The following is a 19692-nucleotide window of genomic DNA, read 5'->3' as shown; positions in this document are numbered from 1 at the left end:
TTATTTCCAAATAAAATATTGTCGCCATACATTGTGATAGGGACATCATTTTAACGGTGTAATAACCAGGACATATGGGCAAATACAATACGTGAGTTTTAATTATGGAGACATGTATTATTTTAAAACTATAATGGCTGAAAACGGAGAAAAAAATGATTTTTTCCGTTTTTTTCTTATTCTTCCTGTTAAAATGCATTTACAGTAAAGTGGCTCTTAGCAAAATGTACCCCCCAAAGAAAGCCTAATTGGTGGCAGAAAAAACAAGATATAGATCAGTTCATTGTGATAAATAGTGATAAAGTTATAGGCTAATGAATGGGAGGTGAACATTTCTCACGTGAAAACGACGGAACGCGAATGGGTTAAACTTGTTTTTATTGGAGGAAGCCACAACAGGTGCTTACACCATTTCTGTTGACAGTACAGTAGGGCTGCATTTCTGGAAAGGCCACAAAGGCTCGGGTCTTGGGCGCATGCAGCCTAAGGGCGAGGCTCACAGTGCTCAGTTGCATTGCAGAATAATTCTGCTCATACACTTCTATGGTCCTGTTCACAGTACTGCTTTGTAACTGATCATGTTATTCTAACTCGCTGCATGCAGGCTTTGTAGTAAATCTATGTCCAGTCTCCGTTGCCGTTCACACTCATTATAACGCATGCGTTATGAAACTAACCACTGTGAACCTAGCTTTAGAGGCCACCTGGACATGAAAGAAGGGTGGCTACATATGAAAGAGGAGGCTGAAAATGGGGAGCAACACATGGAAAAGGTAAACCGATGCTCTAGGGGAGCATGAGGCGTTCCTCATTGCCACCTTGATTTATTTCTGTGCGTATTTGGCCTGAGGAAGTGGCAGTAACCACGAAACGCATCGCTTAATAAAATTAGTTTTTTCCATGTACGAATTTTAGCTGTTTTAACACCGTTTTATCAATATTTAGGCGACTCTTCCCCCCCCCCCCCCCCCCTCCCTCTTGCTCTAGGGAGCTGTTCATGGAACAAACTATCTGTAAAGAGGGGGAAAGAGCTCACTCAGAGGAGAAACAATGAGATTTGGCCAGCTGGCCGAGGAGTGATCTCACCTGATGCTGATGAGCCCGTATAGGTTGCTTGAAGGCTTTTGTCCCATCCTAGCTGGGGATCGGGCCTTGTGGCAGTGGCATCCTTCTGTAGCAATCAGATGATCTGTGGGAAGCCACTCCCTGCACCAGCCACGTGTTCCTCTGTCAGATGGCAGTGTGCCTATTTCCGTCAGGCGTGTGGCGGTGGCAGGAGAGGTAGTGGCTTGTTCTGTGCACATAAAGGTGCTGTGGCCATGCTGCACAAAGGAACCACACGTGGGACCTGAGCAGCACGGCGGCAGAAAGATGCTAAATGAGATGAGCAGTGATTGTGATAAGATGTACGGAGAGGTTCGTGTAAGGTAAAATAACAAAGGTTTATTAGGTTGCAACGTGTTTCAGGGGCCTTCCCCCTTTCCTCCAGGCAAAAAACTTATTTTCACCTGAGGAAAGGAGGAAGGCCCCTAAAGGGTCTAAAAGAGGTCCTTGCCAACTTTATCCAAAGCGGAGAACAATTTGAGGCTAAAGTCCCAACATAGAGGCAATCCTGACATTATCATCTCTTCTTTCAGAAGACCATGTGCTTTTGATACCTGGTGTTCTCCTTTAAACCCCAGTCTGGCTCTTCCCCCCACAGCGAGAGAGGGATTACCGTACAATTTGGTGGGCTCGTTGTAAGACGGATAAGCACAACATCCTTGTTATGAGTGAGCCGTTTCCTTTCAGGGATGTTTTCACAAACTGGTCCTGATTAAGCCGGTAATTGATTTCAGCATGTGTAATTTCAGTGCGGTGACAATGGGCAGAAGGGGTGGCTTTGAAACTGATTGCCCAGGACAGCGGCTGGTGCATTATGCAGGAATTCCTCGGCACAGGCCAGGCTGACATAGGCACCGAGGTGTTCCACGTGTTCTGCTGCCAGTGCCAACAAAACGGTTCCCGGAGTGTAATCATTTCCTCTACGGCTGTGACACAAAGCAGCTTACTACAGCTACTGGTGGAATAAAACACCGAAAGCATCTCCTCCATTCATAACCAGAACAACGTAGAGTGTTTCTGCCTTAGAACTGGAGGTAAATGTAGGACATCACTAGAGATGGACAGCGAGATGAAAAAATTCCAGATTGCATGCAATTTGGAACTGAGTCAATCAAACCCACTCCCTACCAATCTTTCATTGGCCCAGTTCCAAACTTTAATTTGCATTTCATTTCCATTAAAGAATACTTGACCCAGCTATCAGTTATTGAAGCTGAGCACAGAGGTATGCTCAATAAAGTGTGACTTCCCAAAATGTTTTTGAAGTACATTGTCCTATCCACCCCCTCCTGCTGATGAAAGCTTTTGTTTGCTAATTGCTACTGCTAATTACTAAATTTGGCAGTTGTGTTTTAAATGCTACAACTCTAAATTTAAATGCTAAATTTGGCATTTGCATTTCCACTAGCATGAAACACACTTATTTCTTGCAGAGCAAATTTGCACATCACAAGTGAATTCCTATTGACTTTCAGTACCTGCAGTAAAAAAAAAAAAGTGAGAAAATTTGCATACGAACACAAATTTTATGCGGAAGACGCATGCGAAAAGATGTTCAGTTTTTGGAAATAAGTGTGCACCCTGCCTGTTGTAATTGAGCTCTGCACGGCGTACATTTCAGAACGCTGCACGCTAATTTGGACACGGGCGGAAACGGAAAACTAAAATAGTTAAGGAAGCCATTTACAGCGGTAATAGAAATATCAGTAAATGTAACGTTATTCTACAACCTAACTGATGTAGTGAAATATCGGTAATATATGACCTAACCTCTCCCTACTTGTTCACACAGAACCCTCCCCTGGTGGGCAACTAATAACCCTCTCCTCAGGCAACCAATAAACCCCCCAGCACCTTACCTTAAAGAGAGCCTGAGGTGGGTTCAAATAATAATAAAAAAAAGTAGGCTACCTGATCCACGGGGCTGAGCGGATCAAGTAGCCGACAAAAAACCACCGCTCCTGTCGGCCGCAATGGCCCACTTTCACTTTCGTGACCTATAGATCATGACGCTGGGATGAGAGATTCATTCTCTCATCCAGTGTGCAGGGAGGCGGGGCAGTGGCAGGGGGCGCGGCCAGGGAGAGAGACCTGCCCAATGAAAGCTTTGGAAGCCTTGCAGGAATGCCCCCGGCGGGTGTTTTGAACAGGGAATCCCTCTCCCTGTGTTTACCTTCGAAATAGTGACAACTATTGTTGCTAATCTTGGGGGGGCTATAGCGTGGTGGTGGGGGGGCAGAGTGCGGCTGTGTGGGGACACAGAGGCATGTTATGAGGCAGAGAACAGGCCTCTGTCTCCCATCTGCCCACCTCGGGTTCTCTTAAAAGCCAACCCAAGCTTAAGCTTGGGTTCAAAATCTAACACTTACGACTAGAGAGGGAAGTCTAAGGATCCTAATGATGCTTCCTGCAGTCGGTCCAAGCCCCCCGTTGCCTCCGTGCTACTGCACAAGTGCAGGCGGGCTCAGTCGGCCATGGTGCGCACTTAAACTCAGGAAGAGGAGCAGCGACGGGGAACATCACAGCAGGGAAGGAAGCCTCATTAGGATCCTGAGGCTTCCCTCTCTTAAAGGATACCCGAAGTGACGTTAGACATGGGTATGTACAGTGCCTAGCACACTAATAACTATGCTGTGTTCCTTTTTTTCTTTCTCCGCCTGAAAGAGTTAAATATCAGGTATGTAAGTGGCTGACTCAGTCCTGACTCAGACAGGAAGTGACTACAATGTGACCCTCACTGGTAAGAAATTCCAACTATAAAATACTTTCCTAGCCGAAAATGGCTTCTTAGAGCAGGAAAGCGATAAAAAGGGTCAATAGCTCATAGATTTTTAGCTCTGGTATACTTCAATGAATGTGTAATTGAGCAAAAAAAATATAACAGTTAAAACTTAAAAAGTAGATTTAAACAGAAAATAAAACTGTGGAATATCTTAAAAAGTCATTTTTAGGTGAAGGAAGATAGATACAATCGTTTCTTTCATTACCGTAGTTTATTTTCGCTTCAGTTGTCCTTCAAGGGAAGTATCTGATTTTGTATACCCAAGCTTTGGCTTGAGTACACTTTAACCCCATCCCCCACGACAAAAAATGGTTGGGTCTGCCCGCAATACAAACTGCAACTACTAATAGCGGATGCTTTGCGCCCATTATTGGTAGCTGCAGTTCACATAGTGGGTGGCCCCGGTGGCGGCTATTTAGCACCCGCCCGCCCATTTTTGTCCTGCTACAATTAGCTGCTCTGTCTGCAGGACCCTAAAGATTTGCAGTACTAAATTAAAAAGCGGACTAACTGTGCCAAAAAAAATCCTCCTAGCGTATCTCACGTTGTCCCACGAAGGCCACGCTGGATGTTGCAGCTCCTCCGACAGCCAGAGGCCCCCGAGGCTGTCCTCCCATGAGCTGACTCCCGTCCAAGGTTTCTGTACTGAATGTGTCGATCTGTATCCGTTACGCAGCAACAGAACTTTTATTTAGTCTATAATGTTCCGTCTGCTTCCATGCACAATTTGAACCTGGAATGTCGCGAGCTGGATAAGTGCGTTTTAATAACATCTTCACCTTTCGCTGGACCTGCTATTATATGGCAACTCTGATGAGAAACATCAGTAGCCTTTCAGGGCTTGCCATGTTCCCTTTTCCATCTTACGCTCCGTGCGCAGATTTAAAACACCTGAAATAATAACTTTCAGGAAGGAGAAGCGTATTTTTGGAAGACATTATGCAGTAATTAACATAACTTAGAAGGGTTTTTTAAATATATGTTATTCGCACAGTTTTGACTATCTTGAAAGGAATGTTTTCATTTTATTTTTCAAGCGTTCCATATTTCTATTTCAAATGCGCCCAACTCGTCCTTAACGTTCTCCTGTTTCTGGTTGTGTTTTGCCGCTGTTTGTAATCTAGACTTGAAAGGGCTTTTCCAGGATAAATCAAAATTTGGATCCTGTTACTTGTCCAATTTGTGTAGGAACACTGCAGAGACCACCACAACGGCAATAATTCTCTGGTAGATGGGGCTAAGGTTATATACGTCTTGTTGCCACAAGGAGAATGCCCACCCATGCCTTACTAAGTATGCCATGTTGGGGAAAAAAATAATAATCCACTAACTCGACCATGAAATTAATTCCATGGTAAAATGCTTCTTGATTCCCCAGGAAATGTACTGTATATATTTAAAGTTACTAACTTTGGCCTACAGACCTCTCCTCGCTTGTCTCCAGTTGCCACCCCATCTCCACCACGTGCATGACCTTCTTCTGTGCTTCAGAAAAGTTATCTCCTTACATTCGCTTTCACAGTATTTCTCACGAGCCTCTCCTCTCTTCTAGAATTCCTTTCACAATACATGCATCATTCTACAACCCTCAAAACCTTTAAGCACCCCCTTACAAAGACCCTTTTTATAGGAAAGCATACAATCCTATAATCCTAGGCCATTCCCTTCAGTCTCTGATCAAGCTCTGCTTGCTACAATATGTTTCAAAGCACACCTGAACTGCTCCTACATGACAATGTGTGTAGTATGGGGTCCTAATACTTACAGGTCCCCCTGTTTGGATTGCCTCCCTTCTATTTGCACTGCTCTGCCCTCGCACTGCAGCCAGTTGAACAGAAGCGGAAGTAGCGGAGCATGCTTTATCCAATTTACGCTCTCTGTATGTCCATGCTCTCGGCCTTGATGTGAGTTTCAGCTATAGTGCCATAGTTAAGCCCACTACCACCAATACCCTGACAAAACTCCCCTCACTGTGTTTAACTGCTTCCACCCTGGCTCCCCTCTCCATCCTCCTCCAGCAAAAAGAGATCATTTGGCTGTCACTAGAACCTGCCTATCACTAGAATCGGTCTGTCACTTTATCTGGCTGCTCCTTGGATTGGCCTATAGTTGATGTACCTGCCTGTCCTTACCCTACCCATCACTGCTTGTTAGTTTAGTATCTGCCTATTTGTTAAATTAACTTGTTTATGCAGCTTTGTGGACCAATCAAATGTCACAGTGGCTGTATAGGATTGATTGATTGATTGATTGATTGATTGATTATCAAGCTGCATACGTTTACTAAAAATTAGTATAAATAATAGTAGAAAATTGAAAAATAGTACTAAGATTTTAATCAAATCAGAATTATTTGCATATTATTGACTTACCCCTTTAGTTATGGTGAATAAGATGCAAATAACTCTTAAGTTGATGCAGAATTATGCAGATATCGTAAGCAAATGTGTGCAGCTTAAAGGAATACTGTAGGGGGGTCGGGGGAAACTGAGCTGAACTTACCCGGGGCTTCTAATAATCCCCAGCAGACACCCAGTGCCCGCGCAGCCACTCACCGATGCTCCGGCCCCGCCTCCGGTTCACTTCTGGAATTTCAGACTTTAAAGTGTGAAAACCACTGTGCCTGCGTTGCCATGTCCTCGATCCCGCTGATGTCACCAGGAGCGTACTGCGCAGGCCCAGTATGGTCAGTGCCTGCGCAGTACGCTCCTGGTGACATCAGCGGGAGCGAGGACACGGCAGCACAGGCACAGTGGGTTTCACACTTTAAAGTCTGAAATTCCAGAAGTGAAGCGGAGGCGGGGCCGGAGCATCGGTGAGTGGCTGCGCGGGCACAGGATGTCTGCGGGGGACCATTAGAAGCCCCGGGTAAGTTCAACTCATTTTCCCCGACCCCCCCTACAGTATTCCTTTAACCCTTTCCACTTATATGTCCCGCATAGCGGGACATTGCAAATTTCCTGTTCCTGACGTATGTACCGCTATGCTGGACATAATTTCAGCGGCGATTTGTAGGCACATCTGCGGGGGGCAAAACCAATCTCTCTCCGCTTGTATAGTGGGCATGTAAGAGTACATGCCCTCACAGGTGGTACCCCCCTGCCCCAAACCGGAAGTGCGCGATCAGCAGTACCAGGAAGTGACCAATGCATTGAATTTTCCTTGCTGATTTCTTGCAGATTCCTTGCTGATTCCTTACTGATTCCTTGATGATTCCTTCTTGCAGATTCCATTGCAGATTGCTTGCAAAGTTGCAAAGAGTAGCAATGGCATCCTATGCAATGGACGTGGAGGAGCGTCTAAATAGTAGCCAGCATTTCATTGCTCTAATTCCCAATCTAAATACCAAAGATTGCATTGTGAGTAGTGACAGTAAGACCCCGGGTGGCTGGCATAAAACCGCCTATTATTGCTCACGCAAGCCAGGATTACACCCAGGAAATTTCTGTCAAATTTACCATATCTTGGCTTTCTTCTCTGCAACCAGCCAATAGAAGATGCCAAACTGTCCAAATAAGGTATTAAATTAAACTTTATAAGGTGTTCTTTAAAATAATATAAACCATGTTACTATGTTATGTTCCATGTTAAAATGGGAGAGAGAGTGAAATTTCTGTAAAAAAAAAAAAAAAAAAAAAAAAAAAAAAAAAAAAAACCTCTGAGCAGAAACGACTCCCTTTAGGAAAAAACTCTGAGTGGAAAGGGTTAAAAATTGACCAATCAATTTCCGGCAAGCTGGTCTATTTACAAGCTGCCTAAATGTTCATCCAAATGTGCATAATTCTGCTTCAGCTCGGAATAATTTGCATCCCATTGGCCATCTGTAATTTCCTGGTATGAGCTTTGGATACTATTTAGTGCTCCGCTTATGTTCTTTATATCAGTCTGACATGTCACAGTATGTTTGCATTTAGCGGTGTTTTGTCATTTGTTCCTATATCCCTGCAAACGATGCCTTATCCCTCTCTTCCATTGTCTGCTTGTCTACAGAAAAGCTGTCTGCCAGCAGTAATGCCAACAAGCGCCAGAAGCTGGCCCAGGACTTCCTGAACTCCATTGACCAGACCGGGGAACTGCTGGCCTTGATGGAAGATGATGAAATAGATGAAGTCAAGCAGGAGCGGATGGAGGTACTTTTTGGGGAGTTAGTCTAGTTGAGGGGACCCAGCGGCAGTGATGCCAACCGTCAGTAAATTTACTGAAAATCAGTGAAACATTCAACAAATCTGGGCTGTCAGTAAAGTCCATGAAAAAAATTGTGGTGTCAGTAAAAAAAACCCTCTCTCTTTCTTAGAAGATCACGGCACTTACCGCTTATCAGTTCACATATCACTCTGGAATGTACACTGCTCTAGCTAAAGGTGGCCATACATCTGTAGACTTGGCGGCCGATCAACCATCAGATAAGACAATTATTATTGATATTATAAAAATCGGTACCACCAAGAGCATGTCTAGTTCACAATCGAAACAATTTCGGGCCGAAATCGGTTGCATGTATCGATCGCATTTAACAATCGGACATGCTGGAAAATCTCAGGTTAGCATGCTCGATAAAGTGTGCAGTGGTAAGGGCTGCGATAATCGAGAACAAATGTGACGGAAACCCCTGGTTGCATCCCCCAAATGTAAATGTATCAAAGTCCCCCCGTCCCCCCCAGATGCTGTGCATTAATACTTCATCTGTCCGGTGTCCGCCACTGCACTCTTCTTCCTCATTTGCAACCCACGTGGTTGCCGGTGTATTGCACGTAAGGGCGCATGTGTGATATCTTACATTTAATTTCAATATTAGATGTCAGTAAAAAAACCTGTTCTGTCAGTAAATTTGTGTGCTTTGTCAGTAAAAATGTATTTCCGAGGTTAGCAACACTGCCCAGCGGTAAACCTCGTAGACAAACGGCCACTCCCTGCTCTCACCAATTTGGCCCCGACCGCTAATTTTTGTAAAATACGGGACCCTGCGGGCATCCTCATGGACCAATGGCCGCTCCCTACTCATAGGGTCTTCTATTTGTGAAAAATAGAAGACCCAATGGGAAACACTCTCCAATGAATAAACTTTAAAGTTGCACACTAGAACCCTCACCCTCACTCAGCTTTGTCTGTCACAGCACTCGCTTTAACTGCCGCCTTGGCTCTCACAATTGTGCTAAACCTATTCGGTTGGTGGTGTGAATAGTGTTTCCCGCTGGCTCCTTTATGTCTTACAAAGCAGTGGTTAAGACCAAGTTTCCATGAGTAGGGAGCGTCTGTTGGTCTGTGAGGTTTCCCGCTGGGTCCCCTCAACTAGACTAGTGCCCTTTTCTATGTATTTTTCCAAAATCTTTATGCTTGATTGTTTAATCCATTCCACTTGGAGTTACGTTGTGATGAGGATCTTGTCACAAGAGCCTGCAATAAATTATGTAATGTAACTTGAGATGGTTTCGGCTGAGATATGACAATTTTTTTTGTTCATAGTTACATAGTTTGGTTGAAAAAATACATCTGTACAGCCGGAGACATGGCAGCGCTTTCATACAGAGGCTGCACCCGAATGAGCTATCTACATGGATGTGCAGAGCTCCAGAAACTGGACAACATTACACAACTAGCACTCAAACAGGTATAACAAATGTGTGAGTGCTAGTTGTGTAATGTTAAAATAGAAAAAAACCGAGAGCCCAATATGGTGTAGTATGTTAAAGACAATTGGTAAGTGGTTTAGTGAGATAATTTATATTCACAAACATGGGTTACCATTCAGGCAACCACTCAATAGGCAGGTGAGGAGATTAGACCTGTCCTCACTCAGGATTAAGAAGTCGCTCTCTGTAGTAAAGAAACAAGGAGGGGGGTAGCACTCCCCTCCACCAGGAGTGGACACAGAGTATTTGTATGTAGAACAGAGGTGCCAGCAGGATAAAAGTCAATACAATTTTAAAAAATTGCTTGGAGGAAGTGGTGGGCTTGCCTCCCAAAAGCAGACACGAGATCCTGTCTTCATATAAATCAATACATTTATTATACGGTACCCCAAAAACAGTGCAACGCGTTTCGCAGGCCCAGCCCGCTTCATCAGGCAATAAAAGTGGGGACAAAACAGAATTTCGTCAATAGCAGGTGTAGCGCTTTGCACTGTTTTTGGGGTACCGTATAATAAATGTATTGATTTATATGAAGACAGGATCTCGTGTCTGCTTTTGGGAGGCAAGCCCACCACTTCCTCCAAGCAATTTTTAAAAATTTTATTGACTTTTATCCTGCTGGCGCCTCTGTTCTACATACAAATAAGTTGTGTAATGTTGTCCAGTTTCTGGAGCTCTGCACATCCATGCAGATAGTTCATTCGGGTACAGCCTCTGTATGAAAGCGCTGCCATGTCTCCAGCTGTACAAATTGAATGTAAGTATACCTGTGGCTAGCTGCATTCATTGCTTCAATCTGTATTCAAAATCTTTTAGATTAGAATTAGTACATAATTTGCATCTGTTTTGCATACAAGGCATGTATTTAGCCCCAGTGGGGCTCTGCTTGTCTCTGTTGGCTTTCATTTCAGGTGCAGCCTTGAGCGCTGTCGTTTGCCTGCTTGAAAAAATACATCTGTCCATCAAGTTTAACAAGGAAAATAAATAAATTACCGGCACATACATTTCTGTCCTGCACCCTCAGATATCCCTCCCTCAGCTGCGTGTGGATTGGAAAGGTGCAGGCCCGGCCCTAGACTTTTTGCCGCCTGAGGCAAACTTTGAAGAAATCGCCCCCCCCCCCTCCCTCACCTGGGTCCCCCGTCCTCCGCTCCCCTCCAGCTTTAAAAAGTTAAGTTGCCACGGCTATTGTACAAGGCACGGGCGGGGATCACTCACCTTTTCCGCGTTCCAACGTGCGCTCCACTGACGTCACTTCCTGTAACGCCGTCCACTTACAATACAGTGGGCGGCGTAGCAGGAAGTGACGTCAGTGGAGCGCACGCTGGAACACGGAAAAGGTGAGTGATCCCCGCCCGTGCCTCTTACAATAGCAGCGGCAACTTAACTCTTTAAAGCTGGAGGGGAGCGGAGGACGGGGGACCCAGGTAAGGGAGGGGGGGGTCCGACCCCCCTCCCCGCCGCTAGGCCCAGTACCCCCTTCCTGCCCGCTATCCCCTCCAGCTCGGGCGGCCCCCCACACCCACGGATGGGCGGGTGCCGCCCCCCCAGAAGTGCTGCCTGAGGCAAAAGTTTCACCCCGCCTCATGGGCAGGCCGGCCCTGGGAAGGTGATATGAGCTCAGCTCTCCTCACATAGGGTTTTTTTTACACCCAATCAGACAGAAGGTTGTAAGATAATGGTGTAGTGTATTCCGCTGACCCACATTTTCAGTAGCTATGGAAGAAGCAATGAGGGTCAGAGTTCTTAACAAAGCTTTGGTTAACAGCAGTCTTCGTAGAATAATGGCTGAATATGACAAAAAAGACATTTTATTACAGGACATTTGATTTTTGCTTGACCACACTGCAAGTTCTATTTGTGTAACTAACATACACTCTGATTGGTCGTAGGACATTGTATAGCCCTGGAACATGCTTGCACTGTTCACCGAAACCCTTCATTTACGTATCGGTTACCATGTGAGCGTGCGGTTATCTTGGTTTGGAAAGCCACGGATGCCTTTTCTTGGTTCCAGTCGCTCAGGGCCAGAGACTGCGGCAGTCAGTCCAGAGCTGAGAATAAACACACAACTCTGACGTCAGCACTGCCTAAACAGGAAATGCTTTTGTTGTGGTGTGGTTTCACTTACCAACAACCGTACTAAAGCCATGTAGAAGCATTCTCCTGTAAGAATGGCCCGGATAGCTCACTGCTGGGCCGGGGCCATCACTAGTGCCATAAACTTAAAGGGAACCTCTAATGTAAAAGTTTAAAGGGAACCTGAAGTGAGAGGGATATGGAGGCTTGCATATTTATTTCCTATTAAACATCGCCAGTTACAAATAGAAAAGGGAGGGACCAACCAGTATATGCTGCAAAACACTGTAATATTTTATTGAATAATAATTGATCATGTTATAATCACCAATACAGAGCAATAAATATATATGACTCTTAAAAAATTACATATGAACGGCCTCCAAGCAAAAAAAAAAAAAAAGTTAAAGGAAAGCAGAGATGAGCGCTTTGGCACAAAATAAACATATCCTCCGATAGATTTTACAAAATAAATACTATACCGCACCACAGTTAATCAGAAAAGCATATTATTTAGTGCGCTGTGTGCAAAATGAAATCACCATTTCTAAAAACCTCTTATGACTAACAAATATAGATTAAGAAAAAAACTTTTTTTTTCAATATACCCTTACATTAGCAGCTCCTCCCATCTCATCACAGCTCTCTGTGATGCTGTGAGTATAAAGAACAGGAAAGCAGAGCCACAAGGGGGCAGACTTGGGCTTGAACAGACATCAGAGAAGACAGACTCAGCTATAATGATTGCTGAGCAAACCCAGACAGAATGCTCAGTCAGGGATTTAACAGGGCTGCTAAGAAGAAGGCTGAGCAGTGAAGGATGAAACAGAGGGCAGGGTAGGTGTTTTCTCTAATGTTCCCACTGATATATAGTAAAATACATGAGGGTGCTTGGTCTCTGGTTTACTTTAATTTATACAGCTTACAGGTATTTGGATGACTCTTTTCACATCTACTTGCCTGCAGAGCCATATAAATTAACTTTCATTTTTTGCTTGTATGTCGTTAACATGCAATTCTCCCGACGCTTCTTTAGAAATTAGTTGGTGTGAAGCATACAAAATAACAATTAGAAAGCACAAAGATGGTAGCACAATGGGCTAAGCAAATACCAGACCTATCAGAGTTTTGTGCTCCGTGTCTAATGCCTGATGAAGCGGGAGATGCCCGCGAAACGTGTTGCACTTGCACTTTATGGAGTATTGAAATAAAGTTTTGTTGTTTTGAATATACACAACACTTGTGTGTGTCTGCTTGGTGGAGGGAAGTCCATCTCTGCCTCCTCTCATTTTAAACATTTTAGAATATTTAACCCTTTTGGCGCCTCTGTCTGCTTATACACTACATGCATTCCCCTAGGTACAGACCAGTTCCATTCCAGGAGGTTGTCTGTAAGTTGAATTTGTTTGTAAGTCTAGTCCTATGTTGTACATATTGTAACGTGGACTAATGATTTACTTTAGGACAACTTTAGATTTGGACATATAGTATAAAGAATGTTTTTTGTTGTTTTTATCATGCTTTTAAATTTTCAAGCTAATACAATACTGTATTGTGTAACAAGAAAAATGTAATAACACAACAGTAGAAACCCACTGAAACATTGTAACTCAAGCTGTTTGTAAGTAGGGGACTGTCTGCTTTCTGTTTCTTACAACCAATGGTATCCACATGCAAAATTTCTGAAAGCAAACCTGCACTAAAACCTTATCTCAAGATGTCTCTCACTGTTTCAGGGTTGTTTAAGAGCTTTAGAAAACAGGACTGTATTCCACCCAGTTAGTCGAAGAGCGCAGAGAAGCTCTTTTGCATAGATAACAACTGAAGTTGTATCTCTTCCTGTACTGGAAACAATATGACTCTTCTTTGCTACTAAAGGGACCCATACCCTGGTCGATTTCAGCCATCGATCGATTCTTTGGAATCGATTGATCAGAAATCGATTCTATCGAATCAGCCGATCGATCTATTTGCGGACAATTTCGATTTGATCTATCTAACAGGATGGAAAATCTAGGTCGATCTGCTGCTGGCAGCAGAGAGATGGCCCATAGAGTTTCATTGGATCTAATGGTCCAATAATGCATTTAGATCGATTGCCACGTATGCCCAACATTAACTTCTTGCCAACCGCTCCACGCCAGCCCCAGGACTGCTCCACATCTATTTGCGTGAACGGCCTTCTATGGGGCTAGCAGGAGATCGTGCTCGCCTCTGCGCGCGCATCCCTGCTTGGAAGGCGGAGTGCGGCAATTGCCACTCAGAGACTGTTAGATGGCGAAACTGCCGTCTAATATACATGGTACTGCGCTGTGATCTAAGGCAGCGCTGTACTGGGGACAGCCATGTGACACGTCTGTACCCCCGGGGGACAAAGAAGCGATCATCGGTGATAGGCTGAAGCAGTGATTGGCTGGCTGAGGAAGGGAGGGGGGGGGGGGGGGTAGTAAAAATAAAATAAAAAAATAGGCAGATTTATTTAAAAATAAATAACATAAATATAAAAAAAAATAAACACGGGGGGAGGGGGGGGGGGGGGGGTTGGTGGACATCAGACCCCACCAACAGAGAGCACTGTTGGTGAAGAGAAAGGGGGGGATCACTTGCTGTGTGCTGAGTTGTGCGGCCCTGCAGCGAGGACTTAAAGCTGCAGTGGCCATTTTAGTAAAAAGTGTTCTGGTCACTAGGGGGGTTTAACACCGCGGTCCTCAAGTGGTTAATGTTCTATTTCTCATCCGTACTACACATACAAATCGCATCTCATAAGTTTATTTTTACTTCAGGTTTGTTTTAAGGGTAGGCTGTGATCCAGGGAAGGCATTCAGTGGCCACATGGGGTCAGGGTTTCTCCCCTGGTTTGGTAACATTGGGTACAGCAGAAGAAGGGTGGTGGTGGGGGGGGGGGGAGAAAAGAACTGTATGTGCCGTAGAAGGGGCTGTACATGGATGTTATACATGGAAGAGGGGGCTGCACATGAAATGGGAGGGGGCTGCTGTACAGGATTGCTACTCATGGAAGAGAGGGCTGCACATGGAATGGGAGGGGGTTGCTGTACATGGATGTTACTCATGGAAGAGGGGGCTGCACATATAATGGGAGGGGGCTGCTCTACATGAATGTTACTCATGGAAGAGGGGGCTGCACATGGAATGGGAGGGGGGCTGCTGTACATGGATGTTACACATGGAAGAGGGGGCTGCTGTACATGAATGTTACTCATGGAAGTGGGGGCTGCACATATAATGGGAGGGGTCCTCACACCAGTTTCAAAATACAGTGGGGAAACGGGTGTGCTGACCTGCCCTTATCTGCTTTTGTTGACTTTGTGGTGACATAGCTTGGCACCCAGGTCTAGCATCCATCCAACGGATAAGGTGTGCCACATCAAAATTGATTGGACATATAATAGGAGGGGGGCTGCTGGTCAGGAATGTTACACATTGAAGAGCGGGCTGCACATGGAATTGGAGGGGGCTGCTGTACATGAATGTTAGACATGGAAGAGGGGGCTGCACATGGAATTGGAGGGGGCTGCTGTACATGAATGTTAGACATGGAAGAGGGGGCTGCACATGGAATGGGAGAGGGGCTGCTGTACATGGATGTTACACATGGAAGATGGGGCTGCTGTACATGAATGTTAGACATGGAATGGGAGAAGGGCTGCTGTACATGAATGTTACTCATGAAAGAGGGGGCTGTACATGGAGTTGAATGGGGGCTGCTGTACATGGATGTTTCACATGGAGGAGGGGGCTGTACATGGAGCAGGAGGGGCTGCTGTACATGGATGTTACACATGGAAGAGGGGGCTGCACATGGAATGGGAGGGGCTGCTGTACATGGATAAAACAAATGGAAGAGGGGGCTGGAGATGGAATGGGAGGGGCTGCTGTACATGGATGATATGCATGGAATAGGGGGCTGCACATGGAATGGGAGGGGCTGCTGTACATGGATGATACACATGGAAGAGGGGGCTGGAGATAGAATGGGAGGGGCTGCTGTACATGGATTATACGCATGGAAGAGGGGGCTGCACATGGAATGGAAGGGAGGCTGCTGTACATGGATTATACACATGGAAGAGGGGGCTGCACATGGAATGGGAGGGAGGCTGCTGTACATGAATTTTAGAAAAGGAAGAGGGGGCTGCACTTATAATGAGAGGGGCTCTGCTGTACATGGAAGGTGTCACAAGAACATTGGCTCAGGGGTGAGAAAAGTATCAATGTAGTCTGCCTAAACCAAGAACATTTTTTTTTTTTTTTTTTAAAGAAAAGCTTAAACTTTTTTTTTTATTTTAAATATTACTATTAAGAAGTGCTGCCATGTGAAAAGGCTCTGGATGGAAACTTTGTATTTTGGATTTAGTGTCTCCATGTAGCAGTGAGGCTTTGATAACCTAATGCACTGTTCCTGTATTGTCAGGTAGCTCCACCCTCTGCTGAGGCCTATGGAAGGGCGCTATGCCTGGAGGTGTGTTTTCATTCACTGCTTGGAGAACCTTTCATCACGTCTTTCCCCCTCAGCCCCGGCTCGCACCACTCACGGCCTTTTCACATGTTTTACTACCTTAGCAGCTAATCCTTTAAGTGATTTCCACTGTACTTCCAACACTTGGATGTTGCCTTACTATAAATTTGCTAAATGCGCAGCTTAGAGCCTCAATGCTTCGCACAATGGCCCATTTAGGAGCCAACGCTAGGCAGACGCTTTAATTAAAGCGGGATATAATCTGCGTGTGTTCCTTGCCAATCCCCCATTTCGTTAAAATAGCTTTGCTACCTTCTTGGCCATTTGGGTGAAACGCATGTAAGAGTGAAGGCGAGGACCCCTTCCAAACCTCAGCTGCCATGTTCAGTATTGTATGGAGGTGTCAGAGGCACATGGCCCCCCGACCTTCCTTCACACCGTATTCACCCGCCAACCCAGCGTGCTGACATCCAGGCTGTAATCACCCGCTGGGTCTAATATACGGCCTTATGCTCCCTCAGCTGCCGCACTCCAAGTCGTCTGGAGGGATTTTGGCTGTTATTTTCTAAATCAGAGTCTGCTTTCTAAAGCATACATGTCAAACTCCGGCCCGCGGGTCAAATCTGGCCCTCAGAGCCATTAAATTTGGCCCTCAAGTGTTTTCTCCACCTTGCATTCAGTTTGGCCCACTCTAAACCACCAGGGAAGCTATATTGGAGGTGAAGCCCAAGAACACCAGGGAAGCCATATGGGGAGGGGGAAAGCACTAAACACCAGGGAACTGTATGGGGGGGGGGGGGGGCTCTAGACACCAGGGAACTATAAAGGGAAGGGTGGTTGCCCTCTAGACACCAAGGAATTATATAGGAGGTGGGGGGGGGGGGGCATTAGACATCAGGGAACTTTATAAGGGAGGAAGACAGCCAGTAGACATTGTGACTGTTCTAAAAAGAGGAACTGTAACCAAGGATTGAACTTCATCCCAATCAGTAGCTGATACCCCCTTTCCCAGGAGAAATCTTTACCTTTTCTCAAACGGATCACCAGGGAGGTCTGTGTGGTGGATATTGTGGTGAAACCCCTCCCACAGTGTGATGTCATGACCATGGTCCTCAGGGGCGTAACAATAGACCATGCAAAAGGGTGCAACCGGCAGGGGGCCAGAAGCTGCAGGGGGGCCCCATGGGAGGAGAGGTTTATTTTCCCTGTCCTGAGATACTGACAACCAAGGGCACAGAGAGAAAAAGAACTTTCTGCTCTCTGCACAATTGTTCTAATGAATGCATCTGCTCAGCCACTGATAAGGAATAATACAAAATTTTGCAGACAAAGCTTTGTGGACAGTCCCTATTCAGTGTTCAGTGGGCTCTTGTGTACAGCGCTGCCTTTTTGGGGAGGGGGGGGCATCTAAAGTTTTGCAGGGGGGCCCAGTGATTTCTAGTTACGCCCCTAATGGTCCTGACAGTTTGCTGTCTGCGAACCTCGTGGCATTGTGGGAAATAGCAGCTTTTTCCAAACTGCCAAGCAAGCCCTCTGTGCTTAGAAGTCTCAGTAACCAACATTCCATACAGATCACCTGGCAGAACTAAAGAGGTTACCACCGGTGATACATTTCACAATGTAAATCAAATGATTTTACAATGGGCAAACACTGATTAAATAATCTATAAATTAATATTGTAAAGATTAGCAGTTTTATTCATTTTTATTTTCACTACAGTTCCTCTTTAAAGGACACCGGAAGTGAGAGGGATAAGGGGCGGGACAGGTCCTCTCTCTTCACTCTTTAGTGTACAAGGGCCCTATAGCCAATCACCATGCGGCTTTTGTCACGACGTGCAAGGACAGCATGCAGCTGCATAGTGATTGGCTGTACGTGGCTTGCACACCTAAATGTGAAGAGGCCCTGTCCTTGTGTCGGAAGAAGGTAATGTATAATGCTTGACTGCCGTTCTGCAAAATGTACAGAAGCCGGCCCCACATTCCTTTTATACAATGCAGATTACCTGGCTGTCCTGCTAAGTCTCTGTTTCTAATCTATTTAGCCACAGACCCTGAACAAGCATGCAGCAGATCAGGTGTTCTGACTGGATTAGCCACATGCTTGTTTCTGTAGGACAGCCAGGCAACTGGTATGGTTAAAAAGGAAATAAATATGGCAGCCACCATAAGGAGTTTTTCAAATGGGAGGCGGAACTGTGTACTTGGGCAGTTTAGCATCTTATTCACCGCCCACAAAAGCCATTCGCGTGCAGTTAAAATACAGCTGAATGTCGCGTTTGTAACACCACGTGTGTGGACGCTTGACATGCTACGGTAGAGAACTGCAACATGCCATGTCAGGGCATAGCGGCAGCTGCACTCACATGTGACCCCAAGCCGGTGCAGGAGAGCAGCTGACAGCTGAATTCACTGCTTTCACCAACCAAAGAGCCCTTACTCTCTCACTTCAGGTGTACTTTAAAGAGGAACTCCAGTGAAAATAATGTAATTATGTTTTGTTTCATTTTTACAATAATTATGTATAAATGATTGTCAGTGTTTGCCCGTTGTAAAATCTTTCCTCTCCCTGATTTACATTCTGATATTTATCACATGGTGACATTTTCACTGCCGGCAGGTGATGTCAGTGGAAGGAGATGCTGCTTGCTTTTTTGACAGTTGGAACACAATGCAACAAGGCTCCCACAGTGCGATGTCAGGACCTTAGCGACCCCACCTTCCTCCCCAGATGTAATAGGTAGCCTGGCACCCCTCATCCTCAAATCCCCCTATGCTATTGAGTTTCTTCTCTCTCCCAACCGGTATCAGGGAAAAAAGGGCACAGGAGCCCTCTTGGAAAAAAACAGCGCTGCTATAGGTGCCCATTATAAAAGCCACGATTTGTGGCAAAGAAGGGAAAATTGAGCGTATGGTGGCGCCCGCTATCAGATGCCTCCGAGCGATAACATTTACCTTTGCATCTTAAGAAAGTAAATTTCAACATCCGGAGGTGCCCGATTAGTGGCAAACAAGGTAAATTGAAGGACTACCAGCTGTGCAATGCCACAATTTGCATATCTGCACACCTCAACGCCTTTGATACTATCAGGTGCCTCCGGGCATCTAAATTTACCTTGTTTGTCGCTAATTGGGGCTTCGCACTGGTGCCTCCGGGTGCCCAAATTTGCTTTCTTTGCTGCAAATTGTGTGTGTGGGGGGGGGGGGGGAGGGGGGTAAGGTTTAGGCATGAGGAGATGGACTACTCCCACATGAGGAGATGGATCCTAGCGATGTCCCACAACAACGAGCGCTCCCTGATGTATCTGCTGTCCGGCGGGTATGTGTGACATCATGCGACGGCACACCATGGGCGCAAACGCGACTTCAAGCGATCACGGTACTTTGTCGGGGATATTAAAGATCCTATCCACCTTGACTGTTGTAATCGCCACGCGATATTAAATGACGTTCGCGTGATCGTGCAAATTCCCGGAAACGACCACTCATAATTCAAAAATGTGCCGGTAGTCTGGAAAATCATCGGAAAAATCGTGAGGCGGGCACGGGCCTAAATCTCCGTTCATCTGTAGAGCCTCTGAACTCTCTGACTTTACTTTGGATTTCACTACCTGGCTAGT

The 19692-nt window shown here is 45.5% G+C and overlaps 1 protein-coding gene across 10 annotated transcripts in view; it reads left to right on the top strand.

Annotated features, from left to right (window-relative positions):
• SUPT3H (SPT3 homolog, SAGA and STAGA complex component) overlaps positions 1–19692 on the top strand; it is a 749779-nt gene that overhangs the window by 455907 nt on the left and 274180 nt on the right. For all 10 annotated transcript variants that reach the window (XR_011031323.1, XR_011031322.1, XM_068280159.1 and 7 more), the window contains one exon: positions 7877–8016. Coding sequence is in view for 8 of the 10 variants with exons in the window: in XM_068280159.1 (XP_068136260.1) it covers positions 7877–8016 (140 nt within the window). In the remaining 2 variants the exon portion in view is untranslated. The remainder of the gene's footprint in view (positions 1–7876; positions 8017–19692) is intronic.

This window comes from Hyperolius riggenbachi, chromosome 4, assembly GCF_040937935.1.
Source record: "Hyperolius riggenbachi isolate aHypRig1 chromosome 4, aHypRig1.pri, whole genome shotgun sequence".
Lineage (NCBI taxonomy): Eukaryota > Metazoa > Chordata > Amphibia > Anura > Hyperoliidae > Hyperolius > Hyperolius riggenbachi.
Note: the sequence above shows the minus strand (reverse complement) of the source record. Positions and strands in the feature narration are given on the sequence as shown.